General features: G+C 44.0%; 1 protein-coding gene across 3 annotated transcripts in view; it reads right to left on the bottom strand.

Moving 5' to 3' along the window:
• Dag1 (dystroglycan 1) overlaps positions 1-26,140 on the bottom strand; it is a 61,094-nt gene that overhangs the window by 12,132 nt on the left and 22,822 nt on the right. For all 3 annotated transcript variants that reach the window (XM_021205970.1, XM_021205968.2, XM_021205967.2), the window contains exon 3: positions 2,222-2,619. In XM_021205970.1, coding sequence (XP_021061629.1) covers positions 2,222-2,500 — 279 coding nt within the window. In that variant the 5' untranslated portion in view covers positions 2,501-2,619. The remainder of the gene's footprint in view (positions 1-2,221; positions 2,620-26,140) is intronic.

Below are 26,140 nucleotides of genomic sequence, written 5' to 3' on the forward strand. Positions count from 1 at the left end.
CCTGCCTCTGCCTCCTGAGTGCTGGGATTAAAGGCGTGAGCCACCACGCCTGGCGAAGGCTACATTTCTTAGGAGGTCCAAAGTTCAGTGCCCAGCACCCATGCTGAGTGGTTCAGGGCCACTTCTGTCTCCAGCTGTTACAGAGCCGGTGCGCCCTCTTCTACATCCTCCAGAACCACACACAGCTGGCACTCACTCATGCACACAGACAAAGACCTGCGAATCTTGAGTCAATCTAAAATATCTGTATATGTAGTACGTCCACCTCTTAGTAAGCATAGAAAATGGTGGAAGCCACAAAAACTTTTTCTTTCTCTCTCGAATACTTTGCAAGTGTATGTAACTTTTTTAAAATTTTGGTTTTAGATTTATTTACTTTATTTCATGTGTATGATTATTTTGCTGGCATATACGTCTGTGTCCCATATGCATCCTTTGTGTCCTCAAAGGTCAGAGGAAGTATTTGAAACTTGAAGTTATGAGTGGTTGTGAGCCAGCAGGTATGTGCTAAGAATTTAACTCAGGTCCTCTGAACAAGTGTTTTCAACTCCTGAGCCATCTCTCCAGCCCTTCTGTTGTTATATTGCTTTAACGGGGGGAAAAAATCCTCTAACATTGACTTTTCAGTCAGGTTGGTGGCACACACCTATAATCCCATCATTCAGCAGACAGAGGTAGGAAGATCATAGTTCAAAAGCCAGTGAAAGACTCTGTCTCAAAATAAGTAAGTAAATCCTTTTAAAGCTTATTTTCACAAGTGAGAAAATCAAAGCTCCGAGAATCAGGTCATGCATTACCTTTCCAAACCCTCAGTCATACAGGTTCTGAGGAGCAGGGTGGCTAAGGAATCGAACCTTAGTCCAGTGTGCAGGGCAAACCTGCTGCTGAACTACACCTCAGTATTTCATCTGCTCTCCCACAGGCTCATATACTACTAAACTGTTTGTTCTCCACAGATAAGTATGTTCAAATAAATCCTGTTTTCCTAGTAAAAGCTCTTTATGCTCCTGGTGAGTAAGCCCATTATATGTCTCTGCCAGATACTACAAATATCTAACTCACTGTATCAATTCAAGACACTTCTGGTCAAAATTAACCCGTGTAAAACATTCCAATAATCACTGGAACAAAGGCAACCAGTGCAGAGTCAGGACACGCAAAGGGCCGTATACAATCAGGACAAGTCAGGACACTCAAAGGGTCATGTACAATCAGCAAGCAATGTATCCTTCGAGCTACCAGTCTTTAACTAATAGATTAGCATCTGCCTGCTGGAGTAGAAGAGTTCTATGGGCTGTGGTGGTGGTGGCGGCAGCAGCACACGCCTTTAATCCCAGCCATCAGGAGGCAGAAGCAAGGGAATCTCTTGAGTTCAAGGCCAGCCTGGTCTACAGAGCAAGTTCCAGGACAGCCAGGGCTACATAGTGAGACCCTGTCTCAAAAACAAATAACAACAACAGAGACAGAGGGATCAAAATTGATATTGATCTATAGAATTCATCTGCTCTATGGGCTAGGGTCTTCAGAAGAAAGGTTACCCTGCACACAGTCTATGATTTACAGAGAATGGAGTCCATAGGGAAAAGGAGAACAGGCCCACCCACATTAAAAGGAAAGAAGCAACAGACTCACTCTTCCAGGTAAGACTGGGATCTTTGCCTGTTCAACCTAGAAGGCTGGGTTTGTATGTCAGAAGGGACACACCAGACTTTGTGAAAGTGAGAGCCGAGAGTCGAGAGCAGAAGTGCTGCTGGGCTGCGGCTGGAGACTGCTCGGTGGTGAAGAGTGCTGGGTGCTCTTCTAGAGGGCCTGGGTTTGGTTCTCAGCACCCACATGAGAGCTCACGACCATGTGTAACCCCAGTCCCAGGGAACGCACATCCTCTTCTGACTTCAGTGGCACACATACATACATGTAGGCAGCACACACACATAATTTAATAAAGAAAGAAAAAAGTGTTGCTGGGAGCTTTCCCAGCCTGGGCCTTAAAGGAGGAATGGCTCAGGTGGGAGTCATGGCTCAGTGAGTCTGACAGCTTCTGATCTCTACAGGCGGTAGGCACACATGTAGTATTCATATATACATGTGAGTACTCGAGCCTGCCCCGTCTCAATAGATAAATTAGTAAGATACAACAAAAGAGGAAAAGGCATCGAGTATCAGAACTGAACGGGAAGAGGGGACACCTTCCTCCCTCAGCTACGTTTGCATGCAGTCTCACCTTGATGAGGTCCCCACTGGAGGCAATTAAATCTGTTGGAATGCTCACTCGAAATGAGCGCCCGACAACAGCCGTGCCGTCTGGAATGCCAACCACGGTGGGAACAGCCTCCTGGAAGTCGGAGAGAACTGAGTGCATGGATGCCTCAAGCTGGTTCTTCCAGTCCCTCACAGCCTCTGAGGGTTCGCTGGGCCAGTGGGCCTGGGCCACAGCCACAAACAGGAGGAGGAGAAAGGTCTGTCCCCAGAGGGAGTGCAGTAGCCAGTTGTCCACAGACATCCTCACCCAGGCTAGTGTTTGCTCAAGCCACCAGTTGCTAAGGAAGAAAGCAAATGATGTGGTCCCAGGGTTGGCTCCTCACCCTCTGCACAGCTCTTCCATCCTAGAGCACCCAGAGCCTACAAGAGAAGAGCAGATTCAAACATTCAAACCATGTTGGCGGCTTTGAGACTGTACACTTCCCCAGTGTTCTGCCAGGACATTCTGCCCTAACGCGAGCCTCTTACTCCTGTGTCCTTCAGCAGCTACTTAGCGATGGAAACTGATTGGTCTAGTAAGTGTAAAATAACACTGAAGTTTGAAATTTTATATAAAAACAAAATGTAAAATACCTCATTAGTAATTTAAAGGGATGGCTTAGTAGTTAAGAGCACTAGCTGCTCCTCCAGAGGAGCCAGGTTTAATTCTCAGCAATCACACGTTGGCTCACAACTGTCTATAACTCCAGTTGCTCACAACTGTCTATAACTCCAGTTCCAGGGAATCTGACACCCTTGCACAGACATGCACATAAGCAAAACCAGTGCATATAAAATAAGTGAACAAATCATCTAAAAATAACTTAAAGGGATAATACATATTGAAACCATAGCATATTAAATCACCCACATTATTAAATGAACAAAAAAAATCTATAAAATACAAGTAGGTGGAATTAAGTTCTACTGTTTGTTTTGTTGTGAGAGGGAACTCTGTAAATGAATGACATTAGCTGACATTCTGTCTCTAAGCAGCATTGCCCCTAGAGGGCTAGAGACCTGAGCCACATCCCCAGCCCAGCAAAGTTACACGCACACACCTAAAACACCACATTCAACTTCTCCTTTTCTTTCTTTCTTTTTTTCCTTTTACCTTTATTAATTTTATTTTATTTTAGGTTTTTGAGACAGGGTCTCTCTATGTAGCCCTGGCTGCCTTAGAACCCACTCTGTAGACCAGGCCAGCCTAGCGCCACCTGTCTCTGCCTCCAGAGTGATGAGATCTAAGGAGTATGCCAGCACACCCAGCTGAGTTATTCTCTGTGTATGAATGGTTTGCCTGCATGTATGTGCACCACATGTATGCCTGTGTCCTCAAAGGTCAGAAAACGTTTCATATCCCCTAGAGCCGTATTTATGGATAATTTTAAGCTGCCATATGAGTGATAGGAATTGAACCCAGGTCGTTTGCAAGAGCTATAAATAAACGCTTTAACTCACTAAGCCATCTCTCTAGCCTCTCCAAATTTTCTTAGATCAATCATAAAAATATGGAAGAATATACAGCGTTGACAAATCTGCACATTCATGTGTTTTCTACTGAATCATGTGATATGAAATAAATCTTAAGCAGGGTGTGGTGGCACACACTTGGGCCTGTAAATCCTAGCACTCAGGAGAACGACCACAAGTTTTAGCCCAGCAGATCAACCAGGGCTCTACAGCAAGACTCTGTCTCAAAGAACAAAGCAAGCCAGCGAGATGCCCTTGAGTAAAGATTCACACCACCAAGCCTAATAACCTGAGTTCAATCACTAGATCCAATATGGCAGGAGAAATAAGAAAGAACTGGTTCTCACAGCTGTCCTACTCTGTGTGTGCGTGTATACACACACACACACACACACACACACACACACGAGGGGTGGTGACACAGGCCTGGAATCCTAGCCCTGAGAAGTGAAGCCAGGAGGAGCAGAAATACAAGCACCCTGGACTCTATAGGGAGCTGGGGACCAGTTTTATAACTTTTGGATTTGAATCCTGTTCCCATGAGTGTTGGGGAAATTTTGAAATAGTAACTAAAACTCGCGTCGGTATCTGGAGACACTGCCCTATTTATTCCACTGCCTGTCTGTTCCCCACTCTCTCCCTAACCTGCCCCAGCTGCTGGGCTGTGAGTCTAGCATGGGCAAAGCCTGTGCTCAACTCCTGGAAGTACCGAAGGGACACACTTCAGTACTAGGCTAGGCGTTCACCTAATGGATACACAGGAGATGTGGGCCTTTTCATTTTTACTACTTTTTTTTTTTCTAATTTAGTTCATTTACTTTTCCATCTAATCTACTAGGTCCAGTAGATCTTTCACTTTCCCAGCCTGATTTTTTTTTTTTTTTTCCGAGACAGGGTTTCTCTGTGTAGCCCTGGCTGTCCTGGAACTCACTCTGTAGACCAGGCTGGCCTCGAACTCAGAAATCCACCTGCCTCTGCCTCCCGAGTGCTGGGATTAAAGGTGTGCGCCACCACGCCCGGCTCTGATTCTCAATTTTAAACTCTTAGCTTATTTGGAAACAGCACTAGTTATAAGACACACCCTACCCCACTAAAAGCATGAGCTTAGTCCTACTATCTGTGGTCACATGATGACATGGGGTGTCTGTTTCACAGGCATGACTAAGAGCTCTGCATTTAGCAGTCAGGCAATGTCCAGGGCACAACTCCAACTACTATGTGCTGGTTTTCCATGCTCTGGGGAGAAAAGACAGTTTCTGCTACTTGGCTAAAAGCAGCCCCAGTGTCTTTCTGATGCTGGCTTTCTATAAGCAAGGGTCATGCCTGCTTGTGCTAGAAGCCTTGTAGATTATGCCTATTAAGCTGTCCCTCTGGGACAAATTTTAATTTTTATGATTTCTTTACTGGGGAGAGGGTGCATGTCACAGCAGGCATACTGAAGTCAAAGGACAACTTTTGGGAGTCTCCTTTTATCACATGGATCTTAGAATTCATAATTAGTCAGGATTGGCACCAAGTGCCTTTACCCATTAAGCCATTTGACTAGCTCTAGAAAATTTTTGTACAAGTCTCAAATGCTCACTCTTGGTCACTAGAGAGATAGTTTCCCTTCTTGCAGGGATCAAAACCCAAAGAACAATACAAATTCAACCACTGTTGTATAAAGCTGGGTGGCTACAATCTGTTAGGAGAAAGGGTACAGTGCTCCTGACAAGGCACCCACAGTTAGCACTTCATATACATATACACCTTCTGTGACACCAGTACTCACGGCTAATCCTCTGAATGGATCATACCTGCCCTCACTCACTGCTGTTAGAGCTCTCCTACTGAGAGAAGAGCAGTGTGGTGCAGACAGGGATGCAGGGCAGTGCACACAAAGCAATCTGCGCTCCCAGGGATGCCCTATGCCAGCAAAATACAATTGCATAAAAACAGGCCCTCTTGGAGCTTAACAAAGACCCTGGCTCTCTGAACAACATGTCTAGCGGCCCTGGTACACAGGGTAAAAGATAAGTTTGTCTGACAGCAGCCTTAGACACTCTCTAGACCAGGGAAACTTTAAAGGTATTAGAAGAGTTGAAGAAGCCAAATATGGGTGACACAGGCCTAAAATCTTAGCAGCAGAGAAGCTAAGACATTAGGATTTCAAACTTGAGGTTAGCTTGGGCAACCTAGCAAATTCAAGGCCAGGAAGGCTACAACAGGGAGACTTTGCACCCCAAAATGTTTAATTAGTTAAATGTGTTAGAGGTTTGGATGGGTGGTACACACCTAAATTCCACTACGCACATGGCCAGATCGGGCTACAAAAAAGTGTTGGTGCCTACAGAACCTGGAAAAGGCAGAGCCTTCTTTCTGTGACAGCAGTGTAGGAGCAGCCACTCAAGCTGCTCAGGACTTCCCGCCTCCCTGCTGAGCCGAGCACACAGTGAGCATCTAGCAGCTACATCCTCGCCTGGGGTGGAAGAGTACTTGAAGACAAGACTTCCACCAAGCTCTTGGAAAGTCTGCAGTAATCTATCAGATGCCTTTAATCTAAAAATGGAAGTTTCAAATGGGCAGAAGCAAAGTGACATTTCACAAGTACCTAAACCGGGCATGGTGGCGCATGCCTTTAATCCCAGCACTCGGGAGGCAGAGGCAGGTGGATTTCTGAGTTCGAGGCCAGCCTGGTCTACCAAGTGAGTTCCAGGACAGCCAGGACTACACAGAGAAACCCTGTCTCGAAACAAACAAACAAACAAAAAAGAGTACAAGTACCTAAAAGGTAACCCAAAATATCAAAAGTTACCTTGGAAGTAGAAATTATACATCAGTCATTTGATACATGGGGACTCAAAATCACTATGCTGTGTCTGGCAAGGACTCCAGTCAGCTGAGGCAGAATGAATGCAGCAGGAAAGGGGCCTTCTAGTCCTTCCTATCACCAATACAGAGCCCTACTTAGACATAACTGAAGCATGTCACCTGCTGGGAGGGACGAGTAGGTGCCAGTGTGGCACCAAGCCCTTATGACCCTATTATGTTCAGAAAGCTTGAGTACCTGAGAAGTAGAGAGCCTTACTCCCACAGACCTGGGCCCTGGGACAAAGGAAGCTCTAGACCACTCTGCTGCCTCCCCACATGTAATGTGCGCCTGTGCTCACGGGGACCCAGTTAGCGCTCCACTCAGTGAGTTCAAAAATTAAATGCACATATGGTATACATATGGTATATTTCAGTCCACAATAATCAAAACTCCAGAAATAAAACTTTTACCTATCTTAACCTAGAAACTCTTTAAAGAGCAGCTATGAGTTTTCACTCTCTAAGAATAAAGGAAGGGGTTGGTGAGATGGCTCAGTGGGTAAGAGCACCCGACTGCTCTTCCAAAGGTCCGGAGTTCAAATCCCAGCAACCACATGGTGGCTCATAACCATCTGTAACAAGATCTGACTCCCTCTTCTGGTGTGTCTGAAGACAGCTACAGTGTACTTACATATAATAAATAAGTAAATCTTTAAAAAAAAAAAAAAAAAAGAATAAAGGAAAAGTTGTGAGATTCAACTCCTTGTTAACCACACTCTACTTACTCCACACACTACTAAAACGGAAGGGAACATTCACCAGCTATGCTACCTTAAAGCCTTACTGACGCTATCAGACATCTATATTCACTCTTGTAATTAAAACATTTAAGAAAAATGAGATTTTCCTCTTAAAACACAATTAAAATAATGAAGTCCTAAGTCTCTGTTTTAAATGGTCTTGGGATAATTAAAAAGAAATCTTAATTAAAACAATCACTTTAGGCTACACCTAACAAAAAGGCTTTTTGGTCCACATACACAAAAGTTAAAATTCAATACTGTGAGTTCAACATTAACACAAAACCTCTGTAAAGTTAACCAGTTTAAAGCAGTTCAATCTAAAGGGCAAACAGGGTATCTAAACACAACGAAGCCCAATGCTGTGAAATTTATTTGGACTCCAAATATGAGAAAGACCAGCGAACTTTCTGCTTCCAGTTTTTAAAAGGTCTTTTGTACTCTGAAACACAGATAAAGAAGGTTGCTGGTGAGAATTTGGAGTCTCACCTGAGAACTGTCCTTGACGCTGGAAGCAGCCAGGATTTCTCTGCCATGGAGACCTGGCATGATATTGGTAAGAGATGATTTTAAGCCATGGGGAGGAACAACCAGGCCCCATCAGTCAGAAGCAGCCAGGGCCACATAAACAGACTTAAGGGTAAGAATCTGTGGGAGAGAAAATTGCCACCTCTGAGAAGAACACCTATCCTGTTTATCAACAAGAAAAGCTACTTTAAAAGCTTCTCTCATTTAGAAAACTTCTTGTAAATGCTCACTTACCACAGGTACCAAAGAAAGCTACAGTGGGCAGTGATTTCTGCTGAAGGAGCTTGATTTTTTTCCCCAGTAATCACAGAAACGAAGGAAAGACCTCAACCTTTATACACACACACAGGTGAAAACATGTGCTAGAGAAGGGGGAAGGATATAGTTGAAAGCCCAGAACTAAAAAGCCGTTCTCTACTAGACCCTGGTCTGTAGTCCAAGCTGACTCTGAATCCCCTGTGTGGGAGGCTCACTGAGCAATTCCACACTCCGTTACACTCCACATGCAGTGGTTAAATATTACTCACTATTAAGTCACACTTAAAAACTGTTCACGTGATGGATTTTATGGCATGAATTTCTCTCCTATTTTGTTAATTGGGAGACAGGATATTGTGTCCAAATTGACCTCAAACCCTCTAGTGGGTACTGGCCTTGAACTCCTGGTTCTCCTGTCTCCATAGCATGTACAATTATGCCCAACTTATGCAGTTTTTTATTTTATTTTTTTTTAATGGCTTTTCGAGTCAGGGTTTCTCTGTGTAGCCCTGGCTGTCCTGGACCTCACTCTGTAGACCAGGCTGGCCTCAAACTCAGAAATCTGCCTGTCTCTCCCCTCCGAGTGCTGGGATTAAAGGCATGCGCCACCACGCCTGGCTTATGCAGTTTTTTTAAAACAAGATTCATTTTAACTCCTCCCTGCAATCCCAATATTTAGGAGGCTAAGGCCAGGAAATTGAAAAGAATTGAAGCCTCAACTTTATAGTGAGATCCTGTCTCCAAAAGTAGTTTTTGGTTGTTTATTTTAGAGCCAGGCCTATAATCCTAGCTACTTAAGACACCGAGGTAGGTGAAATACGAGGTCAAGACCTGCCCAGGCAACTTAGTAAGACCCAAAATCAGGAGTATTAATAAATAAATAAAATGCAAAAGACTGGGAATATAACTAATGGCTAGAGGTTCTAGGTTCAATCTCCAGTACGCCCCAACTCCTCAACAAAAAGAAAAAGGAGAATGGTAACATAAATAAACTCAAGGCGACAGGCATAGCACACCTTTGATCCCAGCACTGTGAAGGCAGAGGTGGAGGTGCTCAGATCTTGTGAGTTCAAGCCATAAGACAGCCAGGGCTACACAGAAAAACCCTGTCTCAAAAACAAAACAAAACAAACTCTGGGCTAGAGGACATGCTTACCATGGAACAAGGTCCTGGGTTGAACCTGAAGCACTTACACATGCAACATTTTTTAAAATTAACATGATGGAGCTGGAGAGATGGCTCAGAGGTTAAGAGCACACTGTCCATTCTTACATAGGTCCTGAGTTCAATTCCTAGCACATTATAGATGGTAACTCTATCTATAATGGAATCTAATGCCTACTTCTGTAAAATACCCTCTCTGTCATACAGGCATACATGCAAATAGATCACTCATATACACAAATAAATTAATCTTTTTTTTTTTTTTTTAAAGATATCGACTTTGAAGTTGGGGATGAAGAGAAGGCTCAGAGGTTCAGAGTGTGCTGTTCTCACAGAGAACCTAGTTCTGGCTCCCAGGCAGTATAAACCCTGTAAGTTCAACACTGTAGAGGACTTGGCCTCTGCTCTGCCTGCCCCTGCATGCACACACTCCTCCACAGACACACACCACACAGGGACGTTTATGCAAGAGCTAAACTATAGGCACAGCTCACTGGAAGAGTGCCTTAGGAGCTCATTTCCATAACAAGGTCCAGCCTTTTTAATTGTCAATGCCTAAACTGGTCACTAAGGATGTAAAAGGGTTCAAAAGAGCCAGGAGACAAGGGCTAAATTGAATCATCCATTTGGTTAAAGCAGGAAGAACAGGAGGTATAGTGGAAGCTGGGCGTGGGGCCCAGTGGATGGCCAGATTCAGTAGTATGCAAGTGGGAATATACCTTCAACTCACGTGGCATCCAGGAATCAAATGAAAGCAAACTACAACTATCTTAAGACAGCACAATTAATACTTGAACACACATCTGCAGACTGCTTACCCTGTAGGATAGGTGTGAGACTTCAATTACTGAGCAGTCTTTCTAAATTTCATAGCTATTCAATTAAGATTTTATATGCATTACCAAATCACAAAACACAAATAGTAATTCACTTAACTAGGTAGTCATAAGGCACATATCAATGTTCTAGAGCACATTTATGATAGTGGCCATATAAAATTACAATAACGCTAAAAAAATTCCTAATGCCTAGCCACAATATACAGCCACTCACACTGTGGCCACTGGTGTAAAACCTACTAGGCTGATAGTCAAATAACAGTAGGGCATGTAGAATTACATATAGTACAGTATGTTTAAAAAGGAGCAGCTTGTTGGCTTATGTAGTTACTATACTTCTCAGTATTAAGAACTTACTCCTACTTATGAATAAGAAAGGGTGAATTGGGGTGGAATAGGGGTGTAGCTTTTAGGTACAGCATTTGCTCAGCATGCACAAGTTAAAGGTTTACTTCCCTACCTGGAAAGGGAAAGAGAACAGCTGGAAGAGCCTTCAGGGAGAACTCCACAGGAGACAGGTACAATCAAAGCTGCCTCTGAAGACCTCTTGGGTGAAACTGGGGGTAGGCCTGGGCTAGAGAGTGCACAGGTGTCTATGCTGTTTGTTTCTAGGGAAGACGGTTTGAAAGGGGGATTTCTGTTTGTTTGTTTTGTCTGTTTGGTTTAGAGGCAGCGTTTCTTGTAATTTATGGGGCCTCAAACTTGCTATGAAGCAAAGAATGGCACTCTTGATCCTCCTGTATCTACCTCCCAAGCACTGGGAATAGAGCATGAATCATCACTCCTGTCTGGTTTTACAACAAAAAAAAGCTTTCTTTTCTTTTTTTCCTTTTTTTCTTTTTTTTTTTTTTTTCTTTTGCATTCCTTAAATCCCAGCACTCAGAAGGCAGAGACAGAAGATTTCTATAAGAGATCGCTGTAAGTTTAGGTTAGCCTAGTCTACATCAAGAGTTCCCAGCCACCCAGAGCTATATGGCATACCATGTTCAAAATAAAAGCCAAGAAAAAAAGAAGAGGAGGAAGGAGGAGGGAGGAGGAAGAAGGAAGAAGGAAGAAGGAGGGGAGGGGAGGAGAGGAGAGGGGAGGGGAGGGGAGGGGAGGGGTCTGGTCACAAACTCGTTTAAGCTCAGCCTAGGCTATAGAACCTATTCTAGCTAGCCTAGGCAACTGTGTAAGACTCTGTATTAAAATAATGCTTTGAACTGGGGTGGATGTTCACCTGCTTAGCATGTGAGGCCTTAGATTCAATTATTTTTTTAAAGATTTATTTATTTTATGTATTTGAGTACACTGTTGATGTCTTCAGACACACCAAAAGAGGGCATCAGATCCCTTTATGGTTGGTTGTGAGCCATGTGGTTGCTGGGAACTCAACTCAGGACCTCTTAACCAGTGTGCAGTCTTAACCACTGAGCCATCTCTCCAGCCCCTAGATTCAATTCTTAAAGAAATTATGTTTAGCCATTCAATGTGCAATTGATTTGTGTTCTAATCTGTGTCAAAAAGCCTGAAAAGTTTATAAAGTTTCAGTAAGCTAAGATTATTGAAGAAAAAAATTAAATCTAATTTATTTTTATTTTATGCTCACTCGTATTTTGCCTGCATGTATATCTGTATAAGGGTTTCAGAAGTGCTGAAACTGGAGTTTCAGACAGGTCTAAGCTCGCTTTGGGGCATTTTGCTCTTTTAGAAGTATGAACCTAATATAGGAAAGGTAGTGATTACTCAGAAGCTGCAGCCCTGGTAAGACTGAATCAAGTAAAAGAGCCAGTTAAACAGAACTCTCTGTGGGTGGGGAGGAATTCTTCTAGCAGGAAATTCCCTGGGCAAAGACAGTAGGTACCAGTTTTGTCTTATTGATTTATAAACAAGGTGTGTAGATCTGGCTATTTCTGGCATGAAAAATATGTTCCTGACAGTCAAGCTTTATGAATGTGTTCAGGAAAGATTGAAGGTTGAAGTATCTGTTTAAAACACTTAGTACCAGCCGGGCGTGGTGGTGCACGCCTTTAATCCCAGCACTCGGGAGGTAGAGGCAGGCGGATTTCTGAGTTCAAGGCCAGCCTGGTCTACAAAGTGAGTTCCAGGACAGCTAGGGCTACACAGAGAAACCCTGTCTTGAAAAACCAAAAAAACACTTGGTACATGGCTCTCGGTCACAGGGCTGTGACATTCTCTTTAATCATGAGGCTCTGACCTTCTGAGGTCACAGCCCTGTATCACAGGCTGTTGGCAGGGTCACTGGCTGTAGTTAATGGTCTTTGAGAGTATTTTTTTGTATGTGGAGGAAGAGGGGTGGGGCAGTTATTTGGGAGTGTTCTACGTCATTGGGCAATTAGGTCAGAAAGACCAGCAGCCACGAGAATTTTCTAAATTCAGTTCTTTGAAGCCAGATTACATTTAGAGGCTTTTAGTCTTTCCTATTACAATGGGAAAAAACAAACCAGGAAGCTTAGCTTTTAACTTGAAAACATAATCAAGTGTTCACTGCCTTTCTGCATGGTAAGTCATTGAGGAATGTAATGAAGCCCTTCGCCTTTGCAGATATCCCATGAGTTCCCTGCCTCCTAGGGGAGGGAGCAGCAGATTAAATATGGTCATGACCTTGCACTGGCCTCTTCACTCTCCTTTCTTCTCAGGGCAGGTCTCCATCCTGTCCTCAAATGGTAGTGCTACTCTGTCCCTTTGTATTGAGTTGGTGGGAGTTAGCGGAAGTACAGGTGGAGTTTGGAAAGGTAGAAGGCAGCTTTGGTTTCCAGGAAACCTACCTGGAAAAGCATGACTATTCATTGTTTCATGATGCCAGTATACTCTAAGCACGTGTTAGACAGTTATATGAGTGTCATATAATGCAAACCTAGGTGAGACATTTACATCTAAGTTTTATAGTATGGCTTATTTCTCTTTGACCACAAACTTACAGAGACTGAGTCTTATGAATAATATCAGCCATTGTATATACTAACATTTCTGTATTCAAATATATCTAAATATAGAAAAGTCAGAAGAGAAATATAGCATGAAAGATAAAAGATTGCTCCCCCCCCCCCAAAAAAAAAAGCCCAGCCACATGGGTTCTCAGCGTTAGCAGAGCTGTTTACCAGACTGGAAAGTGCTCTGGCTGAACCTGGGTAAGTGGTGAGCGTATGCAAAGCCCAGAGTCCTTGCTATGCATTACTGTTGTTTTCATAAGCACAGTTTAGGCTATACTACATTTGTTTATGGTTTTAGCATTTGAGATAGGGTTTCAGAGAACATTCCAAACTGTCCTTGAACTCCTGGTCCTCTTGTATTAGTCTTCCTAGAATTGGGATTATAGACATATACCATCCATCCAAGTTACACTTATATTTACTTATTTATTTTTTAGATTTCTTCAAGAGGCTGGACTTAGTGGCCCATGGCTTTAATTCTAGTAGTACTCAAGAGGCAAAGGCAGGCAGATCTCTGAGTTCCAGAACAGCTAGAGCTATATGTACAGTCAGACTGTCTCAATAAATTTTTTTTTCTTTCAGGGTCTGACATCTGTCTGGTAAAGTGCTGTTGCGCACAACTGTAACCTGAGTGTGCTTCCCAGAGTCCACACATAGGTGGGTCGAGAAAACAGACTTTAACAAAGCTGCTCTCTGACCTCCATAAGTGTACCCATACATCTGTCTCACACACACTGATAATACTAATAAATCTTCAAAAATGTTCTTGAAGGGCCTGAAGAGATGGCTTAGTGGTTAAAAGCAATGGCTGCTCTTCCAGAGGACCTGGAATCTTGGGGACTCTTTGGGAGCTTTGTTTGCAAAGCTATGTCACTAAGGCTGGTATGGAAGTGCTACCAGGCCAACTTCAAACAGGAGAACAGGGATACCTGCCACATCTGGCTTCAGGATCAGGCTAGCCGTAAAAAGCACCCAAATGCACGGCTTCTAGGAACTGCAGAGGCAAAGGTTCCCAGGTCAAGTCCTGAAGCTCTCAAATTGCTAGCTTTCCCCAGCAGAATATACTGTGCAGCTTATTAGGAGCCACATATAGAATAGAAGTCTATGTTCAGTGTTTAATATAGGATCCTCTACACCAAGCAAGCTCACTGCTATGGCTTCAATCTAAAACATCCCCCAAAAGGCTCATGTGTCAGAGGTCTGGCTGCCAGCTGATGGCCATGGTGAAGTGATCTGACCAAAATTAACCTACTGATGAATTCATAATTTGATGGTATGACAGGGGGGCAGTACAGATAAGGAGGTGGGGCTTGTTTAGTGTACGTTGCATGGATGGATCTTGTTCCTGGTCTCCCCTACTTATTATAGCTGATGCTGGTCATGGCACCAGAAATAACCAACTCTAAACTCCACAAGCATCTAAGACAGCACTTCAAATAGGCTCAGAGCACAAGCACTGTACTCATGGCTCCCTCACGCCCTGCCTGTGCGACATGTGCACAAACATAACCCTCAGAATGGTTAGCGAGAGGGACAGCCAATATGAAATCATTTCTAAAAAATACAAGCTAGACGAACATTTTAAATCCTCTCTGCCCTTCATAAGACAAACAGAAGTCCCTACCCAACAGAACTGCAGGCAAGAGCAGACAAGGCTAAGTGACCACCAGGGATTCCAACACTCCATTCAGCTGAGTGGCAGGGGGCCCAAGTATAATAAGCAACACCAATTTCTCTGGCCAAGACTTGTTTTTATATATCCAGTCTGTTCTCAAAACCTTATTTTCTAAGTAAATACAAAATAACAGCAGCTACAACAATAATCAGCAGCATGAATGGAGATTACTTGGGCAAATGACAAATTATCATTGAATAAAGTAAGTATCACAGAACACCTACTGCTTGCTTCAACAATATTACTCATTTCATTTTTCCATAGTACCGGAAAGAAGGGAGGAACGGAGGAACGGAGGGAGGGAGGGAGGAAGGGAGGGAGGGAGGACACACAGGCAACACACACACACTAAGAATTATAAGCTGGGGGGCTGGCGGGATGGCTCAGCAGATAAGAGCATTGACTGCTCTTCCAAAGGTCCTGAGTTCAAATCCCAGCAACCACATGGTGGCTCACAACCACCCATAATGAAATCTGATGTCCTCTTCTGGTGTGTCTGAAGACAACTACAGTGTACTTATGTATAATAATAAACACATCTTTTTTTTTTTTTTTGAGACAGGGTTTCTCTGTGTAGCCCTGGCTGTCCTGGGACTCACTCTGTAGACCAGGCTGGCCTCGAACTCAGAAGTTCGCCTGCCTCTGCCTCCCAAAAGTGCTGGGATTAAAGGCGTGTGCCAATAAATCTTTAAAAAAAAAAAATTAGTGGCACACGCCTTTAAGCCCAGCGCTCAGAAGGTAGAGACATGCATGTGAATCTTTTGTGAGTTCGAGGCCAGCCTGATCTATAGTGAGTTCCAGGACAGCCAGGGCCACACAAGAGAGACCCTGTCTCAAAAATCCAAAACACACACACATACACACACCAAATGTTTGCTCTTCCTTAGAGGATTAAAGCATAGACCCAAAGTTTCAGTCCAGTTTAAAATGAGGCCAAAGGTCTGAGACTGAGGACTGCCTTTTACCTCCACTTCATCTCCTGAAGCCCTACTGCTGTCTTCCATCTCTTCACCACCAGCCTTGTCAGCAAGTCCATGCTTCTTTCACCCACCTGGTTTTTGTTTTTTTGTTGTTTGGGGTTTGGTCTGCCTGGCTGGTTGTGTTTTGAGGTAGGGTCTCTACACCGACCTGGGTGTCCTGGAATTCTCACGACTGTTGGGATTCAGACCCAGGACAAAGGGCTGAGGGGCCTGCTTTCCATACCAAGTCAGACCTCCAGGCCTGCAGGTTCTCCCAGCATCCTTCAGCCCCTAGTGTCAGCAGTTCACTAGAAGCTGGCACACCCCACCCTCTGCCCTGAACTTTCCAGCTAAGGAGGACCTCCCTCCCTACCCCAGAGACTCTTCCCTATAGAATCCAGACACTCATCTCCCCATCCTTGCCTCTCTCCCTGTGTGTACACGTTCTCTCTCTACTCCTCCCCTATACCTCCCTCCCCTATGGCAACTTCCCTGATAGAGTGGCTTCCCAATAAACCTGCCTTTATAAACTCTAATTTGCTTGAACTGGCTCATTTCATCAGTGGAGAATAACTTATCAACTATGTAGACCACAATGACCTCAAAACTCACAGAGATATGCTTGTTTCTCCTCCCAAGTGCTGGGATTAAAGGCATGTGTTCTGGATCTATTTTTTTCTTTCTAAAGATTTATTTATTTTATGTATATGAATACACTGTAGCTGTCTTCAGACACACCAGAAGAGGGTATCAGATCCCATTACAGATGGTTGTGAGCCACCATGTGGTTGCTGGGAATTGAACTCAGGACCTTCTCTGGAAGAGCAGACAGTGCTCTTGACCACTGAGCCATCCATATCTCTAGCTCCTGGATCTGTTTTTTTAAGTCAGGTCTTACTACATAGCCTAAACTGGCCCTGAACTCAAGCTCTTCCTGCCTCAGCCTCCAGTGCTGGGATTACTGGGGTATGCTACCATCCCAGACAATATCCAGATGTATGGCTGGCTCCTCATCCCTCTGCCCTGCATTCTACCTGTGCACAAACAAGACCTGCACATTTCTGCCCAACTCCGAGCGTACTGAAACCATGGGTTCTCTACACACATTCAGGACTACCCATCCTCTTTCTCTTGAAAGATTCTTCTTCCTCCGCCCTTTATTGGTGCATCCTAGTTCACTGCATAATGAACATTCTCAGGGGTGTTCCTACAACACAATTATGCTCCACTTCACCTGGAGCGCTCACTCCTACAACACCTGCCCTTCAACACAACAGTATGAAGTAGTTGCTCAAGAAATATTTGGTTGGGCTGGTGAGATGGCTCAGCAGTTAAGAGCACTGACTGCTCTTCCAAAGGTCCTGAGTTCAAATCCCAGCAACCACATGGTGGCTCACAACCATCTGCAATGAGATCTGACGCCCTCTTCTGGAGTGTCTGAAGACAGCTACAGTGTACACTTACATATAATAATAAATAAATCTTTTAAAAAAAAAAAAAAAGAAAGAAAGAAATATTTGGTTGATGGATGAATATACACTGAAATTTTTCTTCATATGGTTCCATACCAAAATTTACCGTCCTTGTTTCTCCAGTATGAAAAGGATAGACATTTCCAGTGTTGGAGATCAGTGCTCATCTTAGGAAGACAGTCACCAAGGAAATGAGTGTTTCTGGTGGCCTCAGGAAGTGCATGAATCAGAAAAGAAATTGCATTCATCTTTCTGGAAACACTCAACTAATGGACAGTATATTCTGTTCCATAAAACTGGTTGATTCTTTTTGGGTTGGGGGTGCAGAAGTATCTTGGGCTAGACAAATGGTCTACCGCTGTGTAAGCATGGCTAAGTTCTTACTTCAACAAAGTACAAAAGTTATACGAAAGCAAGATCAAGGACTCTAAACCCCCTGCCACACAGTGGAGCCACCTAGGCAGAGACTATACAAAGTGATCCCTGGATCACACGCCAAAGATTCTGATGTCTCTGACTACGGGGTCACAGTTCTCAACCAGTTTTTTTTTTTTTTTTTTTCGAAACAAGGTTTCTCTGTATAGCCCCGGCTGTCCTGGAACTCACTCTGTAGACCAGGCTGGCCTTGAATTCACTCAGAAATCCGCCTGCCTCTGCCTCCTGAGTGCTGGGACTAAAGGTGTGCACCACCACGCCTGGCTTCAACCAGCTATTATTATAAAACCCTTCTTTAAAGACATAGGAGCTTTGAAATAAAAAGTAGACAGTACAATGAGGGACCCAGGACACACAGTGAGTGAGTACTGAGAAATCCAAAATGAACTAGCTAAAGAAACAGGAAGAAGGCAAGCATGGCAAACACTGTATGGCAGCATTCATTCAGGAGGCTGAAACACAAGAACCCAAGTCTGAGGCCAACCCCAATCTTACAAAGACCAGCCGGTTTTTTGGGTTTTTTTTTTAAGTTTTTTTTTTTTTTAATTTACGTGTTTGTGTGTCAGCAGAAGCCAAAAGAAGTCACTGGATCCTCCTGTAGTGTACACTGGATCCTCCTGTAGTGTATTTATAAGCTGCCTAACACGGTGCGGGTAACTGAACTCAGATCTGCTAGAAGAACAGCAAATGCTTTTTTTTTTTTTTTTTAGGTTTTTCGAGACAGGGTTTCTCTGTGTAGCCTTGGCTGTCCTAGAACTCACTCTGTAGACCAGGCTGGCCTTGAACTCAGAAATCCGCCTGCCTCTACCTCCCAAGTTCTGGGATTAAAGGCGTGCGCCACCACGCCCAGCAGCAAATGCTTTTATTTAACCTCTGAGCCATCTCTCTAACTCAGAGGTTCTCAACTTGTGGGTTAATGACCCTTTTGAAGGTCAAAGAACCCTTTCACAGGGGTCACACATCAGATATCCACATTACAATTCATAACAGTAGCAAAATTGCAGTGATAAAGTAGCAACAAAACAATGTTATGAGTGGGGTCACCAGAACATTAACTGGATTAAAGAATCACATTAGGATCTAGTCTCAAAGAACAGCTTCACAAAAACAAAAACAAGCTAGGGGCAGTGATACACACCATTAATCCCAACACTCAGAAGACCAAAGCAGGTAGATCTCTTTGAGTTAAGAGGCCAGCCTGATATAGGACAGCCAAAGTTACTGGTAAGTTAAGACCTGCCTCAAAGAACATATAAACAAACATAAACTGGACTACACTGTGAGACAAACATTACTGTTCCTCAGACTGCAGAAGAGGTGACATACACCATAATCCCATCATTTTAAAAGCAAAGGCACTGCAAGACCCAGGCCCACGGGGCTAGAGTGTATGATAGTTTGAATGAGAATGGCTCCCATATGCTCATATATTTGAGTGACTGGTCCCCAGTTGGTAGAACTGTTTGAGGAAGGATTGGAAGCATAGCCTTGCTGGAAGTGGGGTGCTTTGAGATGTCAAATGCTCACACAACTCCCAATCTTGCTCTCTGCTTCTACTTGTGGATCAGATGTGGGTTCTCAGCTACTGCTCTAGTGCCATGCCTGCCTGCTCAATGCTCTGCTCCCCAACACGATGGTCACAGATTCACTCTCTGAAACTGTAAGCAATCCCTGAACTAAATGCTTTCTTTTATAAATTGCTTCGTTCATGGTGTCTCTTCATAACAATAGAAAAGTAACTAAGACAGAGTGAGACCATCTCTCAAAAAAAAAAAAAAAAAAAAGGAAGAAAAGACATTCACAAGTAAAGATTTAGACAGAAGTGCTCCTATTACCCCTCTGACCCCAGTCCTTCCTTAGGGTAGCAGCCACAGTCCCTTGTTCCACTAAGATTTTGTAGCATGAACTCAAAATACCTAAAGTGGCTGGGTGACCCAGCTTTCTCATTAGTCATTCTAAGCATCACATGGCCACTGTCAGCACAGACTGAGTGACAGATAAGCCTGGTGCCTGTGCAGACTAAGTGCTCCACTGCTTCTTCCAAAGACTGGCTCTTCTGCACTCAACAGCCGCAGTGAGGAATATGAATATGACATATGGCTAGCATGAGACCCAAGATCCCCCTAGCATCCCTGCTGAACAGCTATCGTATCATATATAACATTAAGAACTGAGATCCACACTAAGAGGCAGAACTGACTTGAAGCCCAGCTCTCCAAGTACACTTGCTAGAGCCAACCACTGATAGTACACCACATGGGCCCAGCAGCTCACAACTGCTATTGTGGATCAAGTCTGTTGGCTTAACTGTTTGACACAACCTAGAGTCTTCTAGGATTGTCTACACTGGGGTTGGTCTTTGAACTTGATGTAGGGGATTATCTGAATTATGTTAACTGTAGGAAGAACCAGCCCTCTCCCTGAAAGGCAGCATCTTCTAGACAAAGGGTCTTGACATGAGTGAAAGTGGACGAGTTAGGCTGAGCACAAGCAAGTGAACACACATGCACCGTTCATGCATGTACCGCTCTTTCCTTGCCCTAGATTGTGGCTGTGATGTGGCCAGCTGTCCTGAGCTCCTGCCTTGATTTCCTTGCAATGAGGGGATATGAATTAACTGTACACCAAATAAGCTTTTCCTCCCTTAAGGTGCTTAAGGAAATAGAATGGAAACTGAAAGTCCAAACACTTGCTCAGCGTAAGATCCCACATAACTAAACAGAGGCAGAACCAGCCATCTGTTCAATTCTTTGTGTGCTGACTGCTCCCAGAGCAGCTCCAGGCTTCCAATGACACCTGCACACAGACAGGCTGCTTTTCCTCACTGGCCCTTTCCCTCCTCTGTCTAAAGTCTACAGCTGAATCCACCTCAGGCCTTCCTACTCATCACCCCTCCAAGAGTCCTAACTCAGACAGCCCTGTCCACATGCTGCTTACATACCCCAAAGGCATCAGCATCTGTTGAGCAGGTTTTATTTTCTAACCTGTTCTCTTACCCGTGTAGATCCCAGCCTCCCAAATACTGCTTCCTCACAAAACCTGCCCAAGACATCCCCCATGATCTAACTCCTTTCTTTTTCTATGAAATTATCACAGTAGTCACCTCAGTGGCCAGATTATATCTGTTCTGAAAGTCTAATGGTGGGTGACACAGTGAAGGTACAGTGACACATGATACTGGACCTACCCAGAAGAACCGTAAAGACCATCTGCTCCACCGCTTCAAGAGACATTATACCACCTCCTCTAGTTCCCAACAACAGCACAGCTTCGTGGAGCTGGGCTTCAGATATTCCACAGCCCAGAGCAAGATCCCTCACTTCAACACTCAGATCAATCTTTAGAAATTAGCTCACTGATTCTGATAATTCCCCATCACTAAAGCAAAAATAAATTATTTTTTAAAGCAGATAAAGCCTGCTTTTATTTGCTTCTAAAGTGCATCTTGGGCTTAGAAGACATGTAACCAAAGAAAAGTGGTTAGTGTGCACATGCCTTGGGTTCAATCCCCAGAACTCAAAATAAGTAAGTAAATACTACCTGGACCAACAGGCAAAGGTACTTGCCAAACCTGACAACTGCCTTTAATCCCAGCACTGGGGGCAGCCTGTGCAAAATCCCTTACTGAACTAATTAAATTGTCAGCACTTGTCCACTATAGTTCTGGACCCTAGGAACCAACCCCCAGACAGCCCTATTAAAAGCACATACCCAGCAGGCCCCTAAACCCTCCAAATTTATGAAAAACAGTTGGGGTATTTTACCCACATTTTCCTCTGGAACCACTACCAACACTGTTAGCGTTCAGGCAATTCCAGTAGGCTCCTCTCAGGGACCTAGCAACTGCTCATGCCATCCCTCCAGCCATACTTGGTGGTCCACTAGGCGTGCATAAAAAGATTGCCCACTACCCAGGCCCTCTCTCTTTTGCCTCATGGTCCTGGTCAGCTCACTTGTTCACTCCCTCTCTCCCTCCCACTCTTTCCCTCCCTCCATGTCCTCCTCTGTCCCCTCTTGGCTCTGCTCCCATTTGTCTGCCTGTCTACATGTCTATATCTATCTCTACCCCTTCTCCAGGTCCTCACTCCCCTCCCTTCTCCCAAATAAACCTCCTTATACCAGAGCTGTTGCATGGCATAATTTCTTGAGGGAATACCTTGGCATGGGCCCGCCAGGCACCCCTTACCATGTTATATTTTATAACAAACACAACTTACCCCCCACACACACACACACAAAGAATTTTGTTTGTTTCAAAAGTGTCCTGGGTTACAATGGAAGAAATGTCATGCTGGGGCCTGAAATGACTACACTGAGCTATATTTGCTTTAGATTAAGAATAGCTGCATCTTCCCTTTCCAGGAAGGAGCCTTGCCCACCCAGGCAAACCCCCAGCCAAGCCATTACATCACCAAGCTGAAAGGCCCAGAATTCCAGGGAAGATCAAGTCCACCAGCAAGCAGCCTGCGCCAGCGTCAGATCCCTGCTATTGAGCCCCATCAGCCTCACAAGAACTGCAAGGCCGGCTGGCTGCTCTGCCCCCTCTGACTTTTTCATGGCTAGCCTGGAACGTACTTTGTATATAGACCAGGCTGGTGTCAAATTCATAGTAATCCTCCAGCTTCTACCCCTCAAGTGTTGGAAATACAGGCATGTGCCACTACTTTTTACTTGAAAAATATTTTTGAGACAAGATCTCATGTAGCTCAGGTTAGCCTTAAACCTGCTACAAAGTAGAAAGTGACTTGAGCTACCTATCACTGCCCTAGCGCCAGCTGTTACAGGCATGGGCCGTCACACACTGGCTTTATTCAGGGCTAGCGATTCACAGGGCGCTGCACTGGGCTTTGTCTGTCTTGTTTGTTTTTTAGGACAGAGTCTCATAGCCTACACTGCCTCTAGGTGAACTACAATAGGTAAGGCCGGCCTTCAATTTCTTTTTCTTTTCTTTTTTTTTTTTTTTTTTTTTTTTTTTTTTTGGTTTTTTTGAGGCAGGGTTTCTCTGTATAGCCCTGGCTGTCCTGGAACTCACTCTGTAGACCAGGCTGGCCTCGAACTCAGGAATCCGCCTACCTCTGCCTCCCGAGTGCTGGGATTAAAGGCATGCGCCACCACGCCCGGCTTGTCCTTCAATTTCTAAATCCTCCTGCTTCAATTTCCCACACACACTTGGACTACAGGTTTCCACCACCACACTTGTGTCCTCTTGACTTAATGGAAAATAAAAGAAATTTATACACACAAAACAAATTCCAACAACTGTAAGCAAAAGTCAAAAAAAAAAAAAAAAGAAAAAACTGGACGTGGTAGTGCACGCCTTTAATCCCAGCACCTGGGAGGCAGAGGCAGGTGGATTTCTGAGTTCGAGGCCAGCCTGGTCTACAAAGTGAGTTCCAGGACAGCCAGGGCTACATAGAGAAACCCTGTCTCGAAGAACCAAAAAAAAAAAAAAGTCAGAAAAAAAAGTGGAAAAAGAAAAAGAAAAAGAAAAGGGAAGGGAAGGGAAGGAAAGGGAAGGGAAGATGAGGGGAGGGGAAGGGGAGGGGAGAGGAGGGAACGAACCTGGCCTAGGAATGACTATGCAGGTAAAGGTACTTGCCACCAAACCAGATAACCTGAGTTGGACCCCTGAAGCCCACAGTGTAGAAGGAGGGAACCAACTCCATGGGTTATCGCACATGTGTATACACACAAAAAATTTTTAAGAAGCTTATAAAGATAAAACACAGGTCCCCTTTCTAGGCCCTCAGGTAAGGGGTAGGTTTCTTCAGCTCGTCTCCCCATGTAACAAGTACATCTCTTTTGCTGCACCATTATTTTTTGTAAGAAGGACCCAGGCTGGCCTCGGATGCCCAGCAATCCTTTTGCCTGGACTTCCCATGTACTGGGATTACAAACCAAATCCAGCTCTTCTTTCCTTCGATTGTTTGGTTGGCTGGTTAGTTTGGGTTTTTTGTTTGTTTGTTTGTTTGTTTTCTGGAAAGAGTCTCACTATGTAGATCAGGCTGGCCTTAAACTCCCAGGGATCTGCCTGCCTGAGTGCTAGTATTAAAGGCATCCAGCACCTCGCCTGATTTCTTCTATCATTCTCAAAGCTCAGTCACATGTTTCATAACTATTCCTCTGCATGTGTGTGTGCACTGTTCTCAAGTGGCCTCTCGTACACATTCCTGCACTCTACAGACACATCTGAAGAGAAAAGTCCTAGATGTGGAACTGACAGACTTTAACAAAATGGCTTTCAATTCATACCCAACCTAAGGATTTAAGTTATTTTCCTCTTACTTTTACTGGTATTGAGTTACTGTCAAACACTTCATTAATAATTTGAACAGGAAAAGAAGAGAAAATGGAGCAGGGTTGACCAGCGTGAGACAGAACTTAACCTCCATTGCTTGACTGGTCATGAAGATAGGGGAGGGTGAGTTTCCAAACAACTAATGAATCAAAACATGCCACTGCTTTTCTAGCCAAGCTTGACTACCTCAGAGGAAAATTCCTACAGAAAACACATGGGCTGAGTAATTACTCCAATGTTATTATTAACATTGCTGTGGCGCTCTCTGCCTCTGTGGTTGACCCTCCACTCAGCCCTAGGAACTGAGACACCCCGCAGCCCAAACCCCAGAACAACTCCAAGTTCAGAGCAGCAGGAACAGGTACAGGAGAGAAAAGCCAGCGACTGCTTCTGAGCTCACACACCTACTCTTCACACTGTAAGCTTACTGCTCCAAAAGCCAGTCACCTTTACTAAAGCCTGTTTCCAAACCTCTAAGTTTGTTGTGTGTTATCCTCCAAATGACAGGCATGCTCTGGAAGAATGTGAGAAGCCAGCTTTCCCAGAGAACCAGGATCTTGGGAGACTAGGGAGAGACCTTCTGCCTTGGGCCAGTGCACAGAAGTATCTGCGAGCCTATACTAGTCTACTTCCACTCCTGGGCTTTCTTTATCAGCATAATTTAAAAATTATCAGCATAATTTTTGCCAAGAACAATTGTTTCTGATACTCCCACCATAAAAACACATAAAATGTCAAAGACAAAGGTTTATGCATGTTACCTATAAATTATGTTTCATTTCAAGATAGTGGCATCTGGGGCTAGAGAGATGGCTCAATAGTTAAGAGCACTGACTGATCTTTCAGAGGACACAGGTTTAAGTTCCAGCACCCATGTGGTAGCTTACAACTGTAACTCCAAGATCTGACACCCTAACATAGACATACATGCAGACAAAACACCAAGGCACATAATAATGATGAATAAAATAAATAAAAATAGTGGCATCAATAAAAATCAACTACTAGCCAGGCGTGGTGGCGCACGCCTTTAATCCCAGCACTCGGGAGGCAGAGGCAGGCGGATTTCTGAGTTCAAGGCCAGCCTGGTCTACAAAGTGAGTTCCAGGACAGCCAGGGCTANACNGAGAAACCCTGTCTCGAAAAACCAAAAAAAAAAAAAAAAAAAAAAAAAATCAACTACTACTGGGTTACACAGATTTGGTGAAGCTTCATTTATGAGTAGGTTCTCACAGCCTATAGAATGAAGTAACAACTTCCAGCCTAGTATAAGTAGAGGTTGGGGAGCTGTTGTCTAAAGCTTCCCACCTGAGATAAAGGCAAGTTCTCCCCTCTCACGATTCAATCAATGAGCCAGAGAATACCAGCACCCGACGCCTGCTTTGCCACCTCTAGTAACCAACTTTGTGTGGTTCTGAGCTAATCAAGTAACTGTTTCAATACAGAAGACTGACCACTTGGCTTACCCTGCCTGCTGCTAGCCCTTTAGCCCTTTCTCCAGCACAACCCACACCTCCCTGACTGAAATTCTTTACATTCTTCTCCCTGAAAGACAGCCCTCGGAAAACTTGGATTAAACTCAAGAAAACAAAAACTAAGTGCTGGAAATTTAGCTAGGCGGTAAAGAACTCCATCAAGGCCTGGAGTGGGTAGGTAGTCTAGCTCCACTAAATTAGGGAGACCTAGTCAAGTCTGTAGCTCAGAGGTAGAACATGTGCTTAGCATATACATAAATCTATGGGATCAATCCACCATATCGCCAATAAAAAAAAAAAAGAAGCCAGATATGGTGACACATTAACAAATCCTAGCACTTGAGAGGCAGTGAACAGCAGCTGATCTCTGAGTTCAAGACTAGCCTATTCTACAGAGCAAGTTCTTAGCCAACAAGGGCTACAGAGTAAGAACCCATCTCAAAACAGTAACAAATAGCAACTTAGGCTTGTACTATGATATACATGAAATCTTAATTACCTGATGTCAAAATGATATAGGGAGCTAACAAGATGACAGTATACATAGACAAACATACAAATAAATAAAAGTAATAATTTTTAATAATTTAAGTATAAAATAAATGAAAATTTAAATGTGCAAATTAACTGTAAAGACTGCATAGATACATGTTAGGTAACCAGCCTGTAAGGTAAGTATATACAGAAGTCCAGACCAGCAAATAAAGCCATGCCCACCATCCCAGAGACTGCCCACCACCCCGCAGAGACTATCATCCTATAGAGACTGACCACCATCCCATAGAGACTGACCACCATCCCA

The sequence above is a fragment of the Mus pahari genome, chromosome 10, assembly GCF_900095145.1.
Source record: "Mus pahari chromosome 10, PAHARI_EIJ_v1.1, whole genome shotgun sequence".
Taxonomy (NCBI): Eukaryota; Metazoa; Chordata; class Mammalia; order Rodentia; family Muridae; genus Mus; species Mus pahari.